Below are 19229 nucleotides of genomic sequence, written 5' to 3'. Positions count from 1 at the left end.
GCAAAAATTACTTTCCTCAATTTAAAAAGATTATTATGTAATACTATTGACCGTAAATTTTCAAAGGGGAATATATATTCGCACAATTGAATAGACTTTTCACAAAGCGCTGACAATATTTAAAAAGATGTTTGTCACATCGGAAATGGATGATATTCACAAATCAACTACAACACTCAAATGATCGATTTGCACTAAGGAAAAAGTAGTTTTCACGTATCAATATACTATTGTAACTAATTAATCGTAAAAGAATACAAACACTAAGAAAATTAGGTTTAATGATTGTAAACAATATTTTGGCAAAACGTAAATATGTATTATTTGGTAACTACTTTCGGATTCAAATAATACTATAAGTACCTATTTAAAAAGAGACATTAATTAAAACGTAGGTAATTGTGCTGCAGATACCCTCATGAGGTTTTATGATTTTTTTTTATGAAAACAGTATTGAATGTCGACAATTTAAAATAAATACCAAAGAGATTAGACTGATTAGATTCGATCCAATAATTGTTAATTTAAAATTTGAAATGCTCATACATTTTGATGCATCATTATCACACTAAGATTAGAATTATTAATAACCATGTCCTTGCTTTTTCGTACAAGGTGGTTGTTAGTAATTTTGGACAATCAAGGTTGGGTTAGGTCAGGTTAGGTTTGGTTCAAAAAAGGTAGTTATACAATCTCATGACGGCATCTGCGCCACATTTTCCAAAATTTATATCGACAAACCGAAAAAGATATACCTAGGTGGTGTTATTTGGTTGTAGATTTACCTACATCAAATAATATATTAACGATAGCAGCACGAATATATACCTATTTATATTACTGCGTTAAACATTAATTATATTGACACCTAAGCATCATTTTTGCGATTGCCTTCTAATAAATTGTATTGCCGCTACAATTATTAGTTTGAAATTTGTGAATTTCTACCTTTTCTTTGTGCGAATTATTATTTATCGGTGAAAACAATTTTACAAATGTGTACAGTTGTCAAAATTGAGTGAATTTATATTTACAATGAGTGATTTATGATTATTCTTTTGTGAAACAAACTATTTTATGTGATTTCATCTATTTTATTTGTGAAATCATTTAATATATGTGAAAACTACTTTCCAAATGTTAAAGTTATCTTTTTTTTGTGAATTTTGATTATTACAGTGTGCGATTGATTCCCACCCTTTTTCAAATCGCGTATTTGGTTACAAAAAGATAGCAACATTGACTCGTAGTTTAGTGGCAGCATTGCTATCATAGATAATGATAATATTGCTATTGTTTATACTTACTAGTTACCATAGACATGCCATAGACTAATAAATCTTTATCTGTCGTTGTGTGGCTGTCAAATTGGTTTGATTTGATAACTTTACGAGGTGGATAGATTAAATCAGACATACTAGATTAAAATAAACATCAAAAAATAGCCACGACAACCTTTTCAATTTTGGAGGGGTTTATGATGTCGCATAAGAACGTAGGTTTGAAAATCAGCAAAACAATATGCAGGTTATGTCTTGGAGAGAATGCTAATATCTATGTATTCGATAATAACGATGTGTTAAACAATATGGTCTCATATTGTAAAGTACAGGTATGCAGACTTAATATCAATACATCTTACATTCATAGAATTTATTTAAAAACCAAAACATGACTTATAAATTGAGGCAATATAATTGAAACCAATACAAGTTTCATCAGTATATTGAGTAAATCACCTTCAAAGTTGCGTACCTATGCAAATTGTAAATTCTACATAACTATTGTAATTCTACATAACATTGTTCACAAATGATCCATTATTACTTCGTTTATAATTACAATATACACTAATACAATACCCAATATTATAATATAGTTAAGTAAGTACTTAATATTATGATTTTTATATTACCACTCAATAGAAACGTGCAGGGTTTTTCTATTCTGATTTTCATTGTAATGATTTATTCTCCAAAGGCAAGAATACCAATTATATAGAAGTCATATTTTAATAATTTGGTTTGTGTTTAAAATTACTATCTGGCGCATGAAAATGTTGGTTATGCTTCAAATACATAATCATCACGTTACGTGCTGTCACAGTGAGCTGCCTCTACGGGAAAAAGATGTGTAAAGTTATTTTCTTGGTAGGTATTTAAAATATTATCAGACTGATGCTCCCGTCCTGTACCACATTTTGAACCTTTAAACGAACATTGTCTGTTGGTAAAATCTGCCGAAATCTTCAGAACAAGAATGAAGTCACCTCATGCGTATCGCACTACAAATCATGAACCGCACTAGTCAGTGAATGTTTTTTTCTACTTTCTTCAGGCCTACACATTTTCTACTCTGTTAAAATCGCGTGTTCTTTGTTTTTAGTGGTTTTATCTGAATTTTCTATTAAATTATTATCTATGTCTGATGTCTACATCAATTATCTATGGTTTGCTGGTTGGTTTTTGTTGTATCGATGCAATATCACAAGTAATTTTAACCTACGCACACGTATAGAAACTGTTAAGATTAATTAAAATTAACATGAATAATCATTGAATTTATAGATATAATGATTATTGAAAATGTTCTGTTGAATGACGAAACCATAGACTAAATTAAAAAATTAACTATAAACTTAAGTGCCAGCACATGACGTGATCGTAATGTAATAGCCGCTTTATCAACGTATCACTAATGAATCTGACATACAATAAATTGGACAAACATCTCGGAGAATAAAATTTTAATTGAAGTAGTTTTGAAGAGAATCAAAAAAAAAGCTTATGAATAGTTAAATATTATGATTACTTGTAAATTGAACATATTACATTTCACTGTAGCACAGTTTACTGTGCGCCTAACGGGAAAGAGATGATCATCTCTGATTTTGGCAAAATTCATAAATTCAAATATGAAAACTTAACCTAGAGTGCGAAAAGTTTACAGTGATGGGCGGCAGCTTGGAGAACTAGATCCCCTCCTCTTGCGTTTCACTATTCATTCCCCTCTCTTTGATCGCATTTGGCGTTTCTTATAAGTGCGCGGTATCAGTCATTTAGACGTGTTAATAATGGCAAAAGTTTTGAAAAGTGACACCAGTGGGTCTATTCTATACTTATCGAACACTAAATTGATAAATAGTATCAAACTTAGGGTAGGTTTGTATCAAAATATTAGCACTTATTGTAACAATTACACGAAGCCGGTTTTTATTGTTGCAATAAGTGCGATATTTTAACAGCAGCAAGATAGGTGCTGTTAAAATATAGCACTTATTGCAACAATAAAAACCGGCTTCGTGTAATTGTTACAATAAGTGCTAATATTTTGATACAAACCTACCCTAAGTTTGATAATATTTTTCACTTTATCACTTTAGCGGTCGATAAGCATAGAATAGACCCACAGGAAGTTTATAAGTCATCTTATCTCCTACTGTGAAGAAGATAGACGACAAAATACCCTCATTCGGCTCTTCAACAATGTTATCGAAAGAATTGCCGCGATGACAGTTACAAAACACACTTAAAATTTTAATGTTGCCATATAAAATTTATCCTAAGTTATAGGGAAAAAATGTACATATATCATTATTTGAAATTTGCGAAAATATATACCTTTAAGGAAATGGGAAATAATATATTATAATCCTGGCAATACTTCGTAATCGAAAACCATCTGATAAGATACATTGCCAAGCGTCACGTTAAACTTTTCGGTCTCTAACATATAATCCAGTAAGTAAGTATATTAGCTATTTTCAAAATTTGTTTACTGTGGCTTCCTGTAAATCGACAAGAACCGTGTTTTATTTAAACATGAATTTTATCTCAGTTCTATATGACCCAAAGAGGTTGGACGGTCTTTAATATACAACCATATATTTCCGATACAACACTTCACGGTGTGATTCGGCGTACTACATACGTACAAATTTCCGGACACGAAATATTATAAAATAGTAGATTACTGCTTTCATTATTTTTCCCAACCTTCTAATTCCTAACATAACCAAACACTAAAAATAATGTAATTATATTAAAAAAAATAGGTAAGTACTTTTACTAGTGTTTACATAAACATCTTTCTATCATTCTTTCGATTTAAAATCATTCAAATAATTATTTTGATAAATTTAATTTTGGTTTAATTTTTTGGCAGATTCAGAAGGATGACGGTTTGCCAGGCTTTATTTGTTCAAAATGTTTACGTAAAGTTGGTGAAGTCACGAAATTTATTAAACAGTGCTGTAAAAATGAGAAAACGCTATGGAAGAAACTCAATAAGGCGAACACATCAATTCAAAATGATGAAGACAATATGAACCTCGATAACGATGAAACTGACATTAACAACGATGAAATCTACTCGTCGCCGTGTGATGAAAATAAACCCATTGAAAAGAATGATAGTGTAGAGAATAAGGACACAATACAAAGAACAGAAAGCGGTGAAGAATATCTTTATTATTTAGGAGTAAAAATTATCATCAACCAGCCAAAATTGCTGAAAAAGAAAATATCGTCGAAGCTGTGCCCTATTTGTGGTGTCCTGGCCGACATAACCCACAGACATGACTTGTGCCACCAGCCCAAGACTTTTATCTGCGACATTTGTGGATCAGCATTTAAAAAAAAATACAATCTGGCGTACCACTTGCGGACTCATAGCGACGCTAGACCATTTCAATGCGATGTGTGTGAAAAAGCATATAAATTCCAAAGTGATTGGCGAAAACATAAAAATCGGTCTCACAATGAATCTCAAAAACGATACCCATGTATGATTTGTGGGAAGGAATATAAGGTTAAGGCTGAACTTAAAGTAAGTTATTACATGAATTGATTATGCTTTGGTAGACATAGTTCAACTGATTACACTTTTACAGCTTAATTTTATGTACAATATAGCTATCTGGGCTAAATTGGGGATTTATAAATTTATAAACGGCACAAGATAGTCTGGATAACGATAAATCCAATTAATCGTAAAAATAATTAAGCTTCTATTTATTATACTACCAATTCAACCATTTCACATTGTTGTCGGGAAACATAAAATTACGTTTTCCGCATATTATAGGTAGCAAGCTGGACACAATATAAATAATTACAAGATAAAAAGAACTTTTTATATACAACGTTTTTAAATTTTCTGTTGAATCATATAAACTTCACTTGACTAGCTTAAAGAATCAAAAAAAATTGTATTTAATAGAAATAATACTGAAATGTCATTTCGACACTCATATTGATTTCCATAGTAACGCACGTATATATTAATAATTTAGTTCCCAGCAACCAATAATAGTGGATTGGATTACGGATTTCTTCCGAAATAACTTTTCATACAAAACAAAATTAACTGAAAATGAATTTAATTCTACTTAAAGATGGCTAAAAGTATTAAAAAAATGCATAGGTATCGTGTTTTGATATATTCTAAAAGTTTCAAATGTCTAGCTAGTCGGGAAGTTAGTCAAAAATCGATTGCAAGATTTGTATCGGACAAACAACCACGGGACAAATAAGAATACAAGTTAAGAAAAACGTTAAAAATACTTTTTACAATAAAAGTAAAATACTTTTTTTTTATATTGTCAGTTGTTTGTGGCATATGTAAAAATACGGGTTTGCATATTGGTGCGAATTACCAAACCGCAATGGCTGAAGATTCGAAATATATTTTTTATAACAAAGAATCTTCCATTTTTAAATCATATGATATTGCTATTCATACTTAGTATAAAATTTTAATAGAATTATCATGTAATTGGGGATACTTTTTGGTAGAATAAAATGTCACTGCTGATTCTTCAGACAGAATTTCAATCAAAAATATCTATTGGTTAAGAAATTGTGTGGATTCTACTAGAATACCATATTTTTAATAAATCACTCAAGATCACTCATTCTGCGCTAAATTCTATTGTTCTAAGCGTCTGATTACAAAGTGCAGTGTTAATAAGAATTTTTGAAAAATTGTAACTATCTGAGAAGAATTTTAAATACAAACTTTTTATATGAAATGTACACCAAATGTATGAAATCTTCCAATGTCAAACTAGAAAAATGTTCAGTTTCTTCAAATATTTAAATTGCATCAATATATTAGGATGTTTATGGTAAAAAGGTAAATATTTTAGGCATTAAAAAAGGTAATACATAGTCACAAATGTGCGACAGTAGGCCAGATGCATAGAATATCGACATTATGTTGAATCGAAATACCATCAAAATAGAATAACAGGTGCGAAATACTTAATAAACAAGGCAACGTTGCATTTCGCAATCAATTGCTCACATTTTTTAAATTCTGATCGTGGGATAATAATTAAAAGATTTTTTAATTGATACACAATAGTAAAAGTATGAATGAAAGTTGCACAATATAAAATGGGTAATTAAATAAACGGATGTATCGCAGATACAGTATACCGAGATTTTTTCTATTTTGAAATCTTTTATATTGAAATGTAATCGAACGACATTATTATAATATTGATATTTTTATTTCCTCCAATTATATTATATCGTCACTGTTCTGGCAGAAGACACTAATTCGAAAAAATTACATATTGAGTTAGTACCAAAATGTTCCTTATTTCAAACTTTACCGTCTGGAAACCTCCTTAACAAATAAACAGTCTTTATTTTAAAGTCATCCTTTTTACGATTACTTAATAAACTCACATGATAGACAATTATTTCAAACATTTTAACAACTTCAAAGTCAAATTACTCAAAACTAGTATTCTCCAGTTAGTGTGTTCTGCCAGAACAGAGACGATATCAAAGTTAAGCTTTCAATGTCAATTGTATTTAATTGCATATTACATTAATTTATTATTGAGACTGACTTGCTCCACTTAAAAGTGATGATTTAATTAGATACAATATAATATAAATAAGAGGTGTTTATCTTTTTATTGATTTGTATTATCTCTTTGGGCACATTATAAAGTTTGTTTTTAAACATGATTCTATTTGAATTATTGTTTCAGGATCATTTAACGAAACATATTGGAAAACAAAACTACGAATGCGATCATTGTCATAAAAAATGCTATTATAAAAGACAACTCGCAGTGCACATGAGAGTTCATACAAAAGTAAAGCCCTACACTTGCAAAATTTGCAAAAAATCATTTGCTATGAGTGGTACCTTACGAGACCACGTGAGATTGCATACCGGGGAAAGACCATATGAATGCCCCGTATGTAATAAAGGATATGCGCAACTGGCCAATATGAAAAGTCATTTCAAACATAACCACAAAGGTATTAAATACGAATACAAACCGAAGAAATTGACACAATCTACCTAAGGTGACCAAGTTTGAGAAATGAGCATAATACGGTGCATTTTTGGTGGGAATATATCGTCTCTGTTCTGGCAGAACACACTAACTGGATAATACTAGTTTTGAGTAATTTGACTTTGAAGTTGTTAAAATGTTTGAAATGGTCTATCATGTGAGTTTATTAAGTAATCGTAAAAAGGATGACTTTAAAATAATGACTGTAAAAAGGTTTCCAGACGGTAAAGTTTGAAATAAGGAACATTTTGGTATAACTAACTCAATATGTCATTTTTTCGAATTAGTGTCTTCTGCCAGAACAGTGATAAATAAAACAGCACATTTTGGAAATCATAATTTATTTTGTTTCAATGAATCTGTTCCCTATTTCATAAATTTCTTTTTTTTTTTGTAACTTATATACTTCTCGTACGGCTCACAGTTGTCCAAAAATTCCGATCGCTCATGCTAGCATCCTGTAGCTCCGGTATAAATGCCCTGTGGATCGGGACTTCAAAAAATATATTGATATTTTTTGACCGATAGTTTAGCATCGATACTTTTATTTCGATATGATACCAGTACCAATATGTTTTGTATCAATATCTGATCGTGGGATACTTTTTATCTTGTTGGAATTTTGAAATGGCTATTGACGATACAATGCATTAGAATTACCTTATATATATTTGTCTTAAAATATCTGTAATGCATGAGAGAAAACATGAAAATGTGTAAGAGAGAGTGAGATAGGGAGAAGTTGTATTAAACATAAACACAATTTGAAAAAATTATTTTAATCGGGTTGTGAAAAAAAACAAATGATACTCTCATAATAGTTTGACAGATGCTTACAGTGTGGGAATAGCATATCGAGAAATAGGTTTTTCATCCAAGAGATTTAAGGCTAATTATTAGAGACCGGATTATATACAACATTAAAAGCTTGAAATATGCATGAAAAATACTTAAAATATGCATGAAAAGTGTCAAAATAAGCAACATTAAATAATTAAAAAAATAGCGATTTTTACTTTTTTTATTTCAAAATCAGCATACAATTAGTAAGTATCGACCTCGCGTCTCGCTTACTCTTGAAGAATGAGATTGGAGAGACAGTCAGCACTTTTACGTGTAAACAGTTATTGTCATGATAGTTTAAAATAAGCACGTTTGCCGACAGTAATTCCATGCATGTGTACAGGCGCTATTATGATTATACAGGCAAAACCCTTGAATCTTTCTGAAGTGTAAAAATGATGATAGTGTCGATACTCCTACATTCATTGCAAGCCACAGATGGTTTCAAGCCACAAGTCCTAATAAACTACACAACATCAAAGTAACAAGTGCGACTACCAGCGCAGATACAGAGGGAGCGCTACGAATTTTATCAAATCATTTAGCATTTCAGCAGAAATCATAAGAAAATGAGTAATAGAGGATTGTTTTCTTAAATGTATGTACATGCATGATTTTAAGTTTTATTTGACTTTGAGGACTTACTCGGATATTTTACTTTATTGAATTCCCTGGCTTAAGCTTGTAATTATTGTAGACATGTGATGCTGGGTATTGGGGAAATGAGTATATAAAAAGAATCCACACCATTAAAACAGTATAATAAATTTATTTTACATATTTGTGAAATTCCACACACATTTTTCTTGTTTGACTCGCAAAACCAACCAAAATAATTATTGTCGTACAAAATTTATATATTATAAAAAGTATATTTACAGTACTGTCACTTTAGAAGTATAAATTTATCACAACATTTCCGATTTATGGGACCTCATGAACAAAGTAGCGCCATTGAAACAATCCGCAATATCATCATACAAAACTGCCTCAATAATATAGTTTACTACAAACACTTTGCTTACACCACCATTACCGTAACTGCAATAATAACAAACGAATATAGCCAGCACACGTGACAGAAGAGAAACTTTGTTTTGCTTGCAATTCTCGGTCACGTAGATAATAATTTACAGGTATAGTATGTAAATAGCAAGTATTTTAATGTAACTAATATTTTTATTCAAAATAAAATACTTGAAAAAAATCATTTACTTATTTTTCAAAAGACCTGAATAAATTTAAATAATAATAGAATAATTTTAAATAAATTTCTTCATAAAACATACAGTGAGTTCTTGACTTACGACGGGGTTCTGTTCTGCCACCTAGGTCGAAATGGTCGTAAGTCAAAATTCACTATAACAAGTGAGTGCTTACTGAATATGACATCATATCTACGAAGATCTATCTCCAAATTTAATATGTGAGTAAACCACCGTCCAGAAGCGCTCACAAAGGGGACTAACTGAACATTGTTCTAAAAAATATAGATGACGCAATTGATTGCATAATCTTATTTACGCGGGGTGACGAAAATTTAAAAAAAAACAGGTTTCTTAACGATTTTTTTGTTTGTCGTTGTCACGTTTTTGAATTATAAAATAATTTTTTTAATTATTATATACCTATATATAAATATATCCACAAAAACTCATCTGTCTTAGGTATTTCAATGTCATTTGGCGCAAGCCCCAAGATGTCATCAAAAAATTCTTTCACATTCGGAGGGATGGTGAAAAACTTCATTAGCTTCATGAACAGTGCTGGCTCGTGGATATTATATCTGGGGGTGATGCAGTTGATTGAAAATAAAAAAAATGTTTATTTGGATTATATTTTACTATAAGATTATTAAAATTAAACATTGTATGTATTTTGATTTCATTATAAAATTGATTCTTCTGTCTTTTTTTCCTTGACAAAATGTCTATCACCTTTTCGGTGCTCTCGACAGCTGTCGCTCCGCTGCACCCGCATGCAACACGAAAAACTGCTGGATACGCAGTACCAGACCAAGATCCTAGCTGCGAGCCCCGCACCCCTTTAGCCCACTCGAGCATATTCCATCGAAAACGTTAACTGCACAAAATCACGAGGTGGGTCATTTTCTGATATTAGTATCGTGGTGTATGATAATTATTGGATGTATCGGTGCGCGGGGGAGCTTAATACACACTTAAATAATGTTGATATTTTCATATAATATGCATACATTTATGTATATCATAGTATTACATTTGTCTCAATTTGCTTGGGGGTGCTGCAGTTCTGCAGTGCAATGGACGAGCCGCCACTGTTCATGACATCATCTTTTTTAGCCTTCTTGACATGACTTATTTTAATCAATATTTGAATGCTATCATTTATATAGTAGATATATATTTTTTTTAATGGTAGCTCCAACACAAGAGCCAACATACGTCTGTGACACACCAACAGTCGATTTTTTCCCTTTAATATAAGTCATCACTTTCTGTTCTGTGATTTTGAAGGGGAACTTATTCAGAAGAAGTTTTATTACAGATTTGTAGTAAAATTCTTTCTGATTATTTTTCTATCCTCCCAAACGCTCTATCTGCTGGCATACAACTGTGCCCACAAACGGGGAAAACATGCTCAATTTAGTTAAAAACATAGGTAGTATTTATGTTGTTCAATAAATAACCTGTCGTTAACTGGTTTTTAGTTTGTTGGACTGTTGTTGTTCAGACTTTGTTAAAATCACACGGTGAACCCTTAACTAATGAAGAGCTGCAGGAATTGGACTGCCATACGTCCCTAGAAAATGACGTCCCCGAACCTGTTCCCGTGCGAAAGTTGAGTGTTAAAACCATTGAAAAGGCCCTTTCTCTTCACAATCAATGCATGAAGTTGTTAGAAGAGAGCGAGCAAGTGCTGTAAAACATGGCTGTAATGCATTATTTGACAGTAATCGCAAATTTTGAACAATATGTAAACGTAGAGGCCAAACAAGGAAATCTCCCATTGATTGCGAAATTTCACGACCATGTCCAGAATGTATCCCCCGCGATGAACAGGGGGTTACCTGTAGTCACTTTTGCATTAAACCCCACAACTCTAGTACCTGGTTGTAAAGAGCATCTATTTTGTGCTTGTTTTTCATATAGTCAACAAAATAAGGTTGCAAGTATCAAGATGCATCATCGTGTTGTGGATGAAGAGCTCCGATTCTATGGTACACTTATGCTTGAACAGTAGGCTTGACATCTTCTTCTGTAATAATGTTGGGTCCCAAAGAAGTCATCTTAAATATACAGTTATACTTTTACACACCCCGTATCCGGTCAAGCATGACTAATAATAAAGGGCAATCGATTACAATACCTCTAATAGTCCGGTGTTATTCGTTACACCTTGCTATGCAGGAAGTTTTTTTATTTTGATTTCCTCTCTAAAACAATCGAACCATGAATCCTATCTGCTGGACTGTGTGAGTCACCATTATTTCTAACAGTTTGGCATGTAGGATTCGTGTGATAGTTTTTTTAGAGGAAATCTACATGATTTCTCACAATTAAAAATAAAACAAAAAAATTACCCTCCCATAAGACCATTATAAAAAAAAAAAATCAGGAATCCTCGAGAAATCAACCAACTAATATTTCTTAATTCCTTTATTCTCGAAAATAGAAAAAAGTTGAGAAATCATTAGTTGAGCATGTTAATTAATTAATAACATTTTTTCTTTATGAATTCCAAAATTTGGCACCCTGTGGGGTCGCTCAGGTCAGCCCTTCATTATGTCTCGAAGCTGGGATATTGTTTTCAACTCTAACTTCAACTTTAACTATTGTTCTCTTTTTCTGTTGGTATTTATAACCTAAGATATAGGTAAATCATTCTACAGTGGCACCATAGGCGATTCGCGCGTGTATTGAATTGCTTGTGACAATGCCTGTTTCAATGCTAGCAAACAATACCACTACAACTGCAAGCCGTATTTGCCATACCCATGGTGCCACTGTAAAACGATTTACCTATACCTATATTTGCCTATTTTTGATCAGCCACACCACCTCAAACTAAGTATATTGATTCCTTGAATTTGGAGGTATCTTCAGTGAGGTGGAAAAAGGGAGGACCTTGACCACCCTTACTTACTGTTATTTGTAGGTTCTCACAAAATGTTTCCTCTTAAACTCAACACCTTTGTGATTGTTCCTAAAATGACTCTTCATGTTTGACAATTGCATGAAACCTTTATCACAGACGGGGCATTCATATGGTTTTTCTCCAGTGTGTAATCTCTCGTGGTCTTTCAAGGATTTGCTCATCGAGAAACATTTCTCACAATATCGACAAGGAAATGGTTTTTCCCCCGTATGAACTCTCATATGAACTGTGAGGCTGACTTTGTATGTGAATTTCCTGTTACAAATTAAGCATTGATGATTCTGTTCGCCTGTATGTATTTTCAGATGCTCCTGGAATAAACATTAAAAAAAAACATCAGTCTTATTCTCATGGTTACACATAAACAAATCGCATGTTTGTGTTCAGTTCACTGTAGTTCATATTATGTAGGTCAAATTATTTTACAGCTCTCAATACCTACATACTAAACAATATCAATAATGAAAAACCCCATGTGTAGTCAAGTCTCAAGTCCTGTATAAAGTCGGCATGTGAGTGTGACAGAGAAAGTTTTCCGAAGTGCTTAGTGATAAAGATATGCATTAGAGTGAGCTTGAATAAACTGTAACATAAGTGTTAGTTTCACTGCCGTTAAACCTTCTTATGAGTGGTTGATAGGTAATCAGCCAAAAAGTGTATCTTTATTAACTTGTTTATTTTGACAAAAAATTAAATAATAATTGTTAAATATTATTTAATTATTGATTTATAAACATTTATTTAGCTGTGCTGTTATTATGGGTGCGTGGGCCATAGGTGTAGTCACTAGTGTCGTTTGGTCTACCTTTTTTTACAACGTTTTTCTTAGCTCGTATTCTTATTTGTCCGGTACAAATCTTGCAATCGATTTATAACTAACTTCCCGACTAGCTAGACATTTGAAACTTTTAGAATATATCGGAACACGATGCCAATGCATTTTTTTAATACTTTTGGCCACCTTTAAGTAGAATTGATTTCATTTTCAGTTAATTCTCTTTTGGATGAAAAGTTATTTTGGAAGAAATCCGTAAAAAGTAAAACTATTATTGGTTGCTAAGTGGGTCCTAGCAACTAAATTATTAATAATATTAATATATACGTGCGTTACTATGGAAATCAATGACATTTCAGTATTATTTCTATCAAGTACACATTTTTTTGATCGTTTAAGCTAGTCAAGTCAAGTTTATATGATTCAACAGAAAATTTAAAAACGTTGTATATAAAAAGTTTTTCTATGTTCAATACATATATTTTCTGAGTACATTCAAAATTATGTATTCTAAATACTAACCTTTAATCCGTGGGCATTTTTAAATGGTTTACCGCAAAAACTGCATGGATGCAAAACGAGGGGCTCATTATGAATAGCGTAGATGTGTTTTTTCAGTTGGTCTTTCGTCTTGAACTTTTTAAAACACTCAGCGCACGCAAAATCCCTAATTTCGCTGTGAGTTTTCATGTGCTTGTTGAGTTTCTCTTTCAACGGGAAAGCTTTGGAGCAAACTTCACACGTGTGCGTTTTTTCGCCATGCAATCTCATGTGCGTTGTAAGAGATTTAATAATTGTTTTCCCACAGATGGGACACAGTGCGGCACGTCGCTTCGATTCATCGAGAGGCTTCTTTTTAAATTCAGATGGCCTTGTTCTGTTTACGATTATTTTTATGCCTGCATAATATAAGTACTCTTCGCCCTCCTCGGATATTCGGATGCTTTCCATGAGTTTTTTCTCATCGTTTTCATTATGATGCAATCTATCAGGTATATCGTAATTAGCATTGTCTTCGTATTTAAAATTGCTAACGTTATCATCATCGTAGCAGCTTTCGATTTCATTGTTATTAAATAATATTTCAGTCTGTTGAGTGTTGCGTAGTTGTAGATTTGCGTGAAGTATTCTTTGACTCTCTCGGCACTGTGTAATGAATTTTGTGAGGTCCTCGACTTTAACAATACAATGGGTGCAGATGAAACTTGGTAATCCATCGTCCTTGGACACCTGCAAGGTTCAGCATTTTATCTAACATCATTTCATTAAATGGAAACGTCAGTGAAAGACAAAAAATTACAGGGCAGTACAGATTAATAAGATAAATATATAAGCCAGTCGCTATGGACTAAGGTTTTGAAGCCGGGTTCGGTTTATTACTTTATGACAGTCAGGCCATTAAACGCAAGGAACACAAAGTGCACCAAATATCATCAAATATTACCAATATTGAATGTGCGTTTCATTTTAATGCATTGAAAACAACATATTATTCTTTAACACGTATTTTAGTTTATCCCACATTTCTCCACTCAAGATTTAAGTCTTGTTACAGCCTCACCCAGAAGAAAATCCACTTCCCATTACTTTTGTATATTTCCGTGAATAGTAACAAAATATTCTTTCACATTTTTGGTTAGTTATCATATATTCAGAAGTTATTTAAAAAGTTTCCAAAAATTCGACATTAATTCCGCATCACACATTTTCACGTGTTTGAATTTAATGAATACTTGTCAGATAATGAAAATAATGACGGAAAACCACAATGAATTTTGATTATGTAGCCTAAAAATTAAGATATAAGAAATCCTATAATATTGTGCTTAACAATGTTTGTGTCACTGGGGAATTACGGATTATTTTACGATTGGTGTACACTGTACAGCAAGGCAGGTGCAGGTAACTGTGTCCTATGCTATTATAGTCTTATCACTTTATCTTAAACGTTGTCATTAAAGTTACCTATAGATTTATAATAATTCATAGAGGAATAATATTTCTTTCGGTAAAGATACAGTACTCCATATCTGGCAATGCAAGCAGCATAGCTTTTTATTTATTGCACAGGGTCAGGATTGTTTATGGAAAAATCCATCTACTACCACCAGCTATTGTTAAGCTTTCTACCATCACCGTGTTTATAGCGCCTGTACTATAATTCATTAACTTGTCAAAAGGTGGTACTAGTTGACTACAGTCGAACTTGGTTATTACGAGGAAGACGGGACTGACTGAATTAGCTCGTTATAAGCGTTACTCGTTATATCAGAGAATAGGTATTTTTAAATGAGCGGTCACATCAGCGGCGGCTCCTCTAATACCATGCAAGTGCAACGCACTGCCTGCATCTTTGAAGACATCGCTCAACATTTCATTGTTATTCATACGTGTATCACTCACTTCGCGAAGTAGAACATGTAACAGTATTATGAACAATACTGAGCGCAAAGCGATTACGATCCAAACAGATTTTCAGTTTGCACAGGATTACAATGAGATCATTATATACTACTTAAACCGTGGCCGAATGTTCCTGATGGCGTTTTGTGTAGAATTTTTTACACACTTTTAGATCGGCGCACGAAACCGAAGGACTCTAGAAACAAAAACTGGCGTTTCTGTTTTATAACAATGTTAGCGAGTTAATTTTTAACAATTTTTCAGTCAACATATTTAATGAATCGCCAACATTATTTTACGAAAATACAAACTGCCGCGTTTATTTCTAAACCACTCAAATACATTAAAAAAATTAAAAAATACATCAGCGGCTATTTATTTGGCTGAAGCATTGTTCGCTTGGAGCGTAAAGGCATAAACTGTGACATTTATATTTCTTTATTGATATTAAATCATTTTGTTCAAAAACTTTTTTGAGAAATAGTATAAATAAACAAAGACATATTTAATTTACCTTCTGAGAAGTAGGTAAGAGAACACGGCAGCTTTCGGTGATTGAGGTAATAATGAAAAGACGCTTTACGACCTTACGTGGCTAGGACACGTGTCCGGATGCCGCCAAGACTGCCTTGAGATGGCCTTGAGACTGTGCCATAAGGGTAAGAAGTGTCACTCTTACCCTTATGGCACAGTCTCAAGGGTTCCGTCGCCATGGCCGGCCCTCCCTCACCCTGCAGCGGTGCCACAAAAGCGACCTACGTGCTGCAGGTCTGACATAGCGGGAGGCGCAAGAGTTGGCGATGGACCTTGCTCTATGCCCCAATGCTGGGTCGTGACAGGGTGAAAGAAGAATATCTTCTCTTTATAGAAGGTAAAACCATTGCGCACTACCAGAAAATGCTATTCTGAAGACCACCGGCCGCCACTGGGTCACATAACATAAAAAGTTGCAATTCAAACAAAATACACAATTAGAATTTTTCCCCAAAACAAACAAGGCATTCATAAACTACAAAAGAAGTTGTTTATTGTAATGAACGCTGGTTGGTACCTAGTGACTTCACAAACCTTGGATTTTTTACATGCAATTTCAACCATATGCGTGTAAATTTTTTCAATATTGTTGGTGAAAAGACCTATTAGGTAGGTACTTAGACACTTAAATAGTGTCATAAACGTAATCCGAACCTGGTGGCATCCTGTACGGTCGAGTTTTATTGCTTAGGGTCAAAATGTTATTAAACGATTAACAGTTTTAAGAAAATTTTTGATGATATTTTAGTTCGGTATAACCGATAAGTAGCTCGTTATAAAAGTGAATAAATGTATGGAGAAAATCATAAACTAAAAATGTCAACGAATGTTTCCTCGTTACATCCAAGATCTCGCTATATCCGTGATCGTAATAACCAAGTTCCGACTGTATTATGAAAACACATGAGATGTGCAGTCCTCATAAAAGTATAAAAAATTCTTGACATTTTTTCAGTCTTCCTTGTCTTGGGGAGCATAGTGACCAAGGATAGAATGGTGAGCTCACTGATGCTGACACCAAAATAAATTACCCAAGCCCACCCTACTTACAGGGGTGAGTGCAATTTTTGAAACCCCTCTACTTTAACAGGAATCAAAGTATATTATAGCGCCTATACACGTGCATGGATTTACTTGCACCAATAGTGTCTATTTTAAATAACTGTTTACACATAAAAGTGCTGACTGTCTCGCCAATCTCATTCTTCAAGAGTAAGTGACACGCGATGTTGTCATTTTATGGTACTATTTGACAGGTCGTGAAAATCGGTTATCCTCAAAATGAGTGCTCGGTGAAGTTGGTTTTTTTACTGGCAGGTTCGCCACTATTGTTCTAGTGCGCAGGTCTCATACAGTCCAACTGTCACGTGAAAATTCAGAAGCTTCTGAACTTTTTTAATCAACGAATGCAATCTTGCAATTTACACGTGCATTTTTTTTGTTATGGACGTGATAATATGTACTGTCAGCAGTGATTCCATGCACGTGTAAACAGGGTATTAGTTTTCATGAAAAACAATTGAATAATAATATTTTTTCCTCACAAAGTATAAATTGGTGTAACATTTATTGTGATTAATACATTAAAAAATGTGAATATCAGGTTGTTTTTCAATAGATTTTTTTCTCTCGCGCCATCCATGGGAATAAAGAAAATGGAGAGACAGCCCGACGGGCATCAATAGCGAGGATTCCGAGACTGACAAGCTCTTAGAAGAACATTGACATATGCCCAGTGGCGGCTCGTCCATATGCACTGCGGAACTGCATCACCCCCATGCAAATTGAGAAAAATGGAATATTATAATATACATAAATTTATGTATATTATATGAAAATATCAATATTAAATTATCATACACCGCGGTACTGCAGTACCGTTTTCAAACAAATATGCTCGAATGGGCGCAGGCGCGACAGCGGAGGAAAGAAATATAGCTTTAATGATTTATTAACATTGTTAAAATTTATTTCTGCAAGCAATTTATGCAAAGTTCTTTATTTTAATTACTTATTAATATAATTAATAATATAATTTTGATGTTAATAGTAAAATATAATCCAAATAATTTTTTTTTTTTTTAATCAACCGCAGCACCCCCAGATATCTTATCCACGAGCCGCCACTGCATATGCCACTATATTAGCGAAACTGTGAAAATAGCAATGTCTATATTCGTGGATTTTTTCGTTCAGCAGAACGCATCGCAAACCATGAGTAGCGTGCACATTTTTACCTCAAAGCAGTTTCAAGGTGGCCGTTTTTCATAATGAAAGTGCTAGCGCACGCAGCACCACCAGCATATTTTGGTTCAACATTATGACATATTTAATACGTCGTAATACAGTGTTACCAACCGAATGTTTATGTGAAAAATGTTTAATTGTAGGTACATTATACTTACTATAATTTTGACAGATTCAAAATGAAAAATGTCTACAGTTTTTTCAAAATACTATGATTTTTACATCTCCGTATTAAAATCAGCATTATAAAAATATGACGCCACTGCTTGCTGTAAAAATTTGACGTACAAATGTAGACAGTTGACGCTATGTTTAACATGCTTCCATCTAAATAAAGCATGCGCAAAACAACTTACGTGTTTAAACCAGAATTTAGTTGATGAAAAGATTGAAGTTGACGTGAAGTGATCGAATGTAGACATAGCTATAAATGAATATTCATTTAAGTGAAAGACCTCAACGGACGTGCAAAATAAAACGTTCATCAATCCGCGAAATGTCAAAATACATACATGGCTAGGTTAGCGATTTGTTTGACGCTATCCATTTGTTACGTACCTCTAATTTGCAATATGTCATGATATTGTCTAAAACTATTTTCTCGTCAAAAATACAAACTTTTGCTCTGTTTATTAAACACAGTCTGCATGTATTTCCTTTTATCCATAAATCGACTTTAGACATGACTTTTTGTTATTATTGTTTGTTTTATCTATGGTTTGACGCATATAGTATATTAGTCTATGGTTTGACGTTTGACATTTAACGCAGAGTTGCCACATTATATAAACGAAAATACACCTAAAAATTTGAACAATAAATTTATGAAAATCAAAATGTCAAACAATATAATATTGGTCTCCGGTTATATTGTGTATAGTAGCGAATAGTAGGAGAATATGATTAGAAAATGATAATGTTAGTGATAAAATTTATTTTTACAATTTTTTTTTACTAGGTATCCAAAAA

The 19229-nt window shown here is 32.9% G+C and overlaps 3 protein-coding genes and 1 non-coding gene across 5 annotated transcripts in view; 2 read left to right on the top strand and 2 right to left on the bottom strand.

The window, feature by feature from the left end:
* Window positions 1-19229, bottom strand: part of LOC147075037 (endoplasmic reticulum metallopeptidase 1-like) — a 426619-nt gene that overhangs the window by 92283 nt on the left and 315107 nt on the right. The gene's annotated exons all lie outside the window — the stretch shown is intronic.
* On the top strand, window positions 1345-7751 carry LOC147075049 (uncharacterized). The gene is made up of 3 exons (XM_085942841.1): window positions 1345-1612; window positions 4165-4827; window positions 7007-7751. The coding sequence occupies exons 1-3, from the start codon at window positions 1478-1480 to the stop codon at window positions 7328-7330; spliced, it is 1122 nt and encodes a 373-aa protein (XP_085798967.1). The 5' UTR covers window positions 1345-1477; the 3' UTR covers window positions 7331-7751.
* LOC147075047 (uncharacterized) lies at window positions 7652-18981 on the bottom strand. 2 transcript variants are annotated; one of them, XM_085942844.1, is made up of 4 exons: window positions 18819-18981; window positions 13599-14306; window positions 12290-12612; window positions 7652-8006 (listed from the first exon to the last, which is right to left on the bottom strand). In XM_085942844.1, exons 1-3 carry the CDS (start codon window positions 18942-18944, stop codon window positions 12292-12294), a joined length of 1155 nt encoding a protein of 384 aa, XP_085798970.1. In that variant the 5' UTR covers window positions 18945-18981; the 3' UTR covers window positions 7652-8006; window positions 12290-12291. The 2 variants fall into 2 exon arrangements, with proteins under 2 accessions (XP_085798970.1, XP_085798971.1); XM_085942845.1 differs by lacking the exon at window positions 12290-12612 and having other exon boundaries at window positions 18819-18976.
* LOC147075048 (U4atac minor spliceosomal RNA) lies at window positions 16968-17088 on the top strand. The gene has a single exon (XR_015070137.1). It is a non-coding gene; the product is annotated as a U4atac minor spliceosomal RNA (small nuclear RNA).

Source organism: Rhyacophila brunnea, unplaced genomic scaffold, assembly GCF_057557595.1.
Source record: "Rhyacophila brunnea isolate RB1 unplaced genomic scaffold, BYU_Rbru_1.0 scaffold_15, whole genome shotgun sequence".
In the NCBI taxonomy this organism is placed as follows: Eukaryota; Metazoa; Arthropoda; class Insecta; order Trichoptera; family Rhyacophilidae; genus Rhyacophila; species Rhyacophila brunnea.
This window is presented reverse-complemented; position numbering and strand designations above follow the sequence as displayed.

Coding starts and splice junctions, on each gene's coding strand:
- LOC147075049 (XM_085942841.1), top strand. CDS start 1,478: ATGATGTCGCATAAGAACGTAGGTTTGAAAATCAGCAAAACAATATGC. Junction 1,613..4,164: donor TCTCATATTGTAAAGTACAG/GTATGCAGACTT, acceptor ATTTTTTGGCAG/ATTCAGAAGGATGACGGTTT. Junction 4,828..7,006: donor AGGTTAAGGCTGAACTTAAA/GTAAGTTATTAC, acceptor TTATTGTTTCAG/GATCATTTAACGAAACATAT.
- LOC147075047 (XM_085942844.1), bottom strand. CDS start 18,944: ATGTCTAAAGTCGATTTATGGATAAAAGGAAATACATGCAGACTGTGT. Junction 14,307..18,818: donor TGACATATTGCAAATTAGAG/GTACGTAACAAA, acceptor TGAACCTTGCAG/GTGTCCAAGGACGATGGATT. Junction 12,613..13,598: donor AAAATGCCCACGGATTAAAG/GTTAGTATTTAG, acceptor TGTTTATTCCAG/GAGCATCTGAAAATACATAC.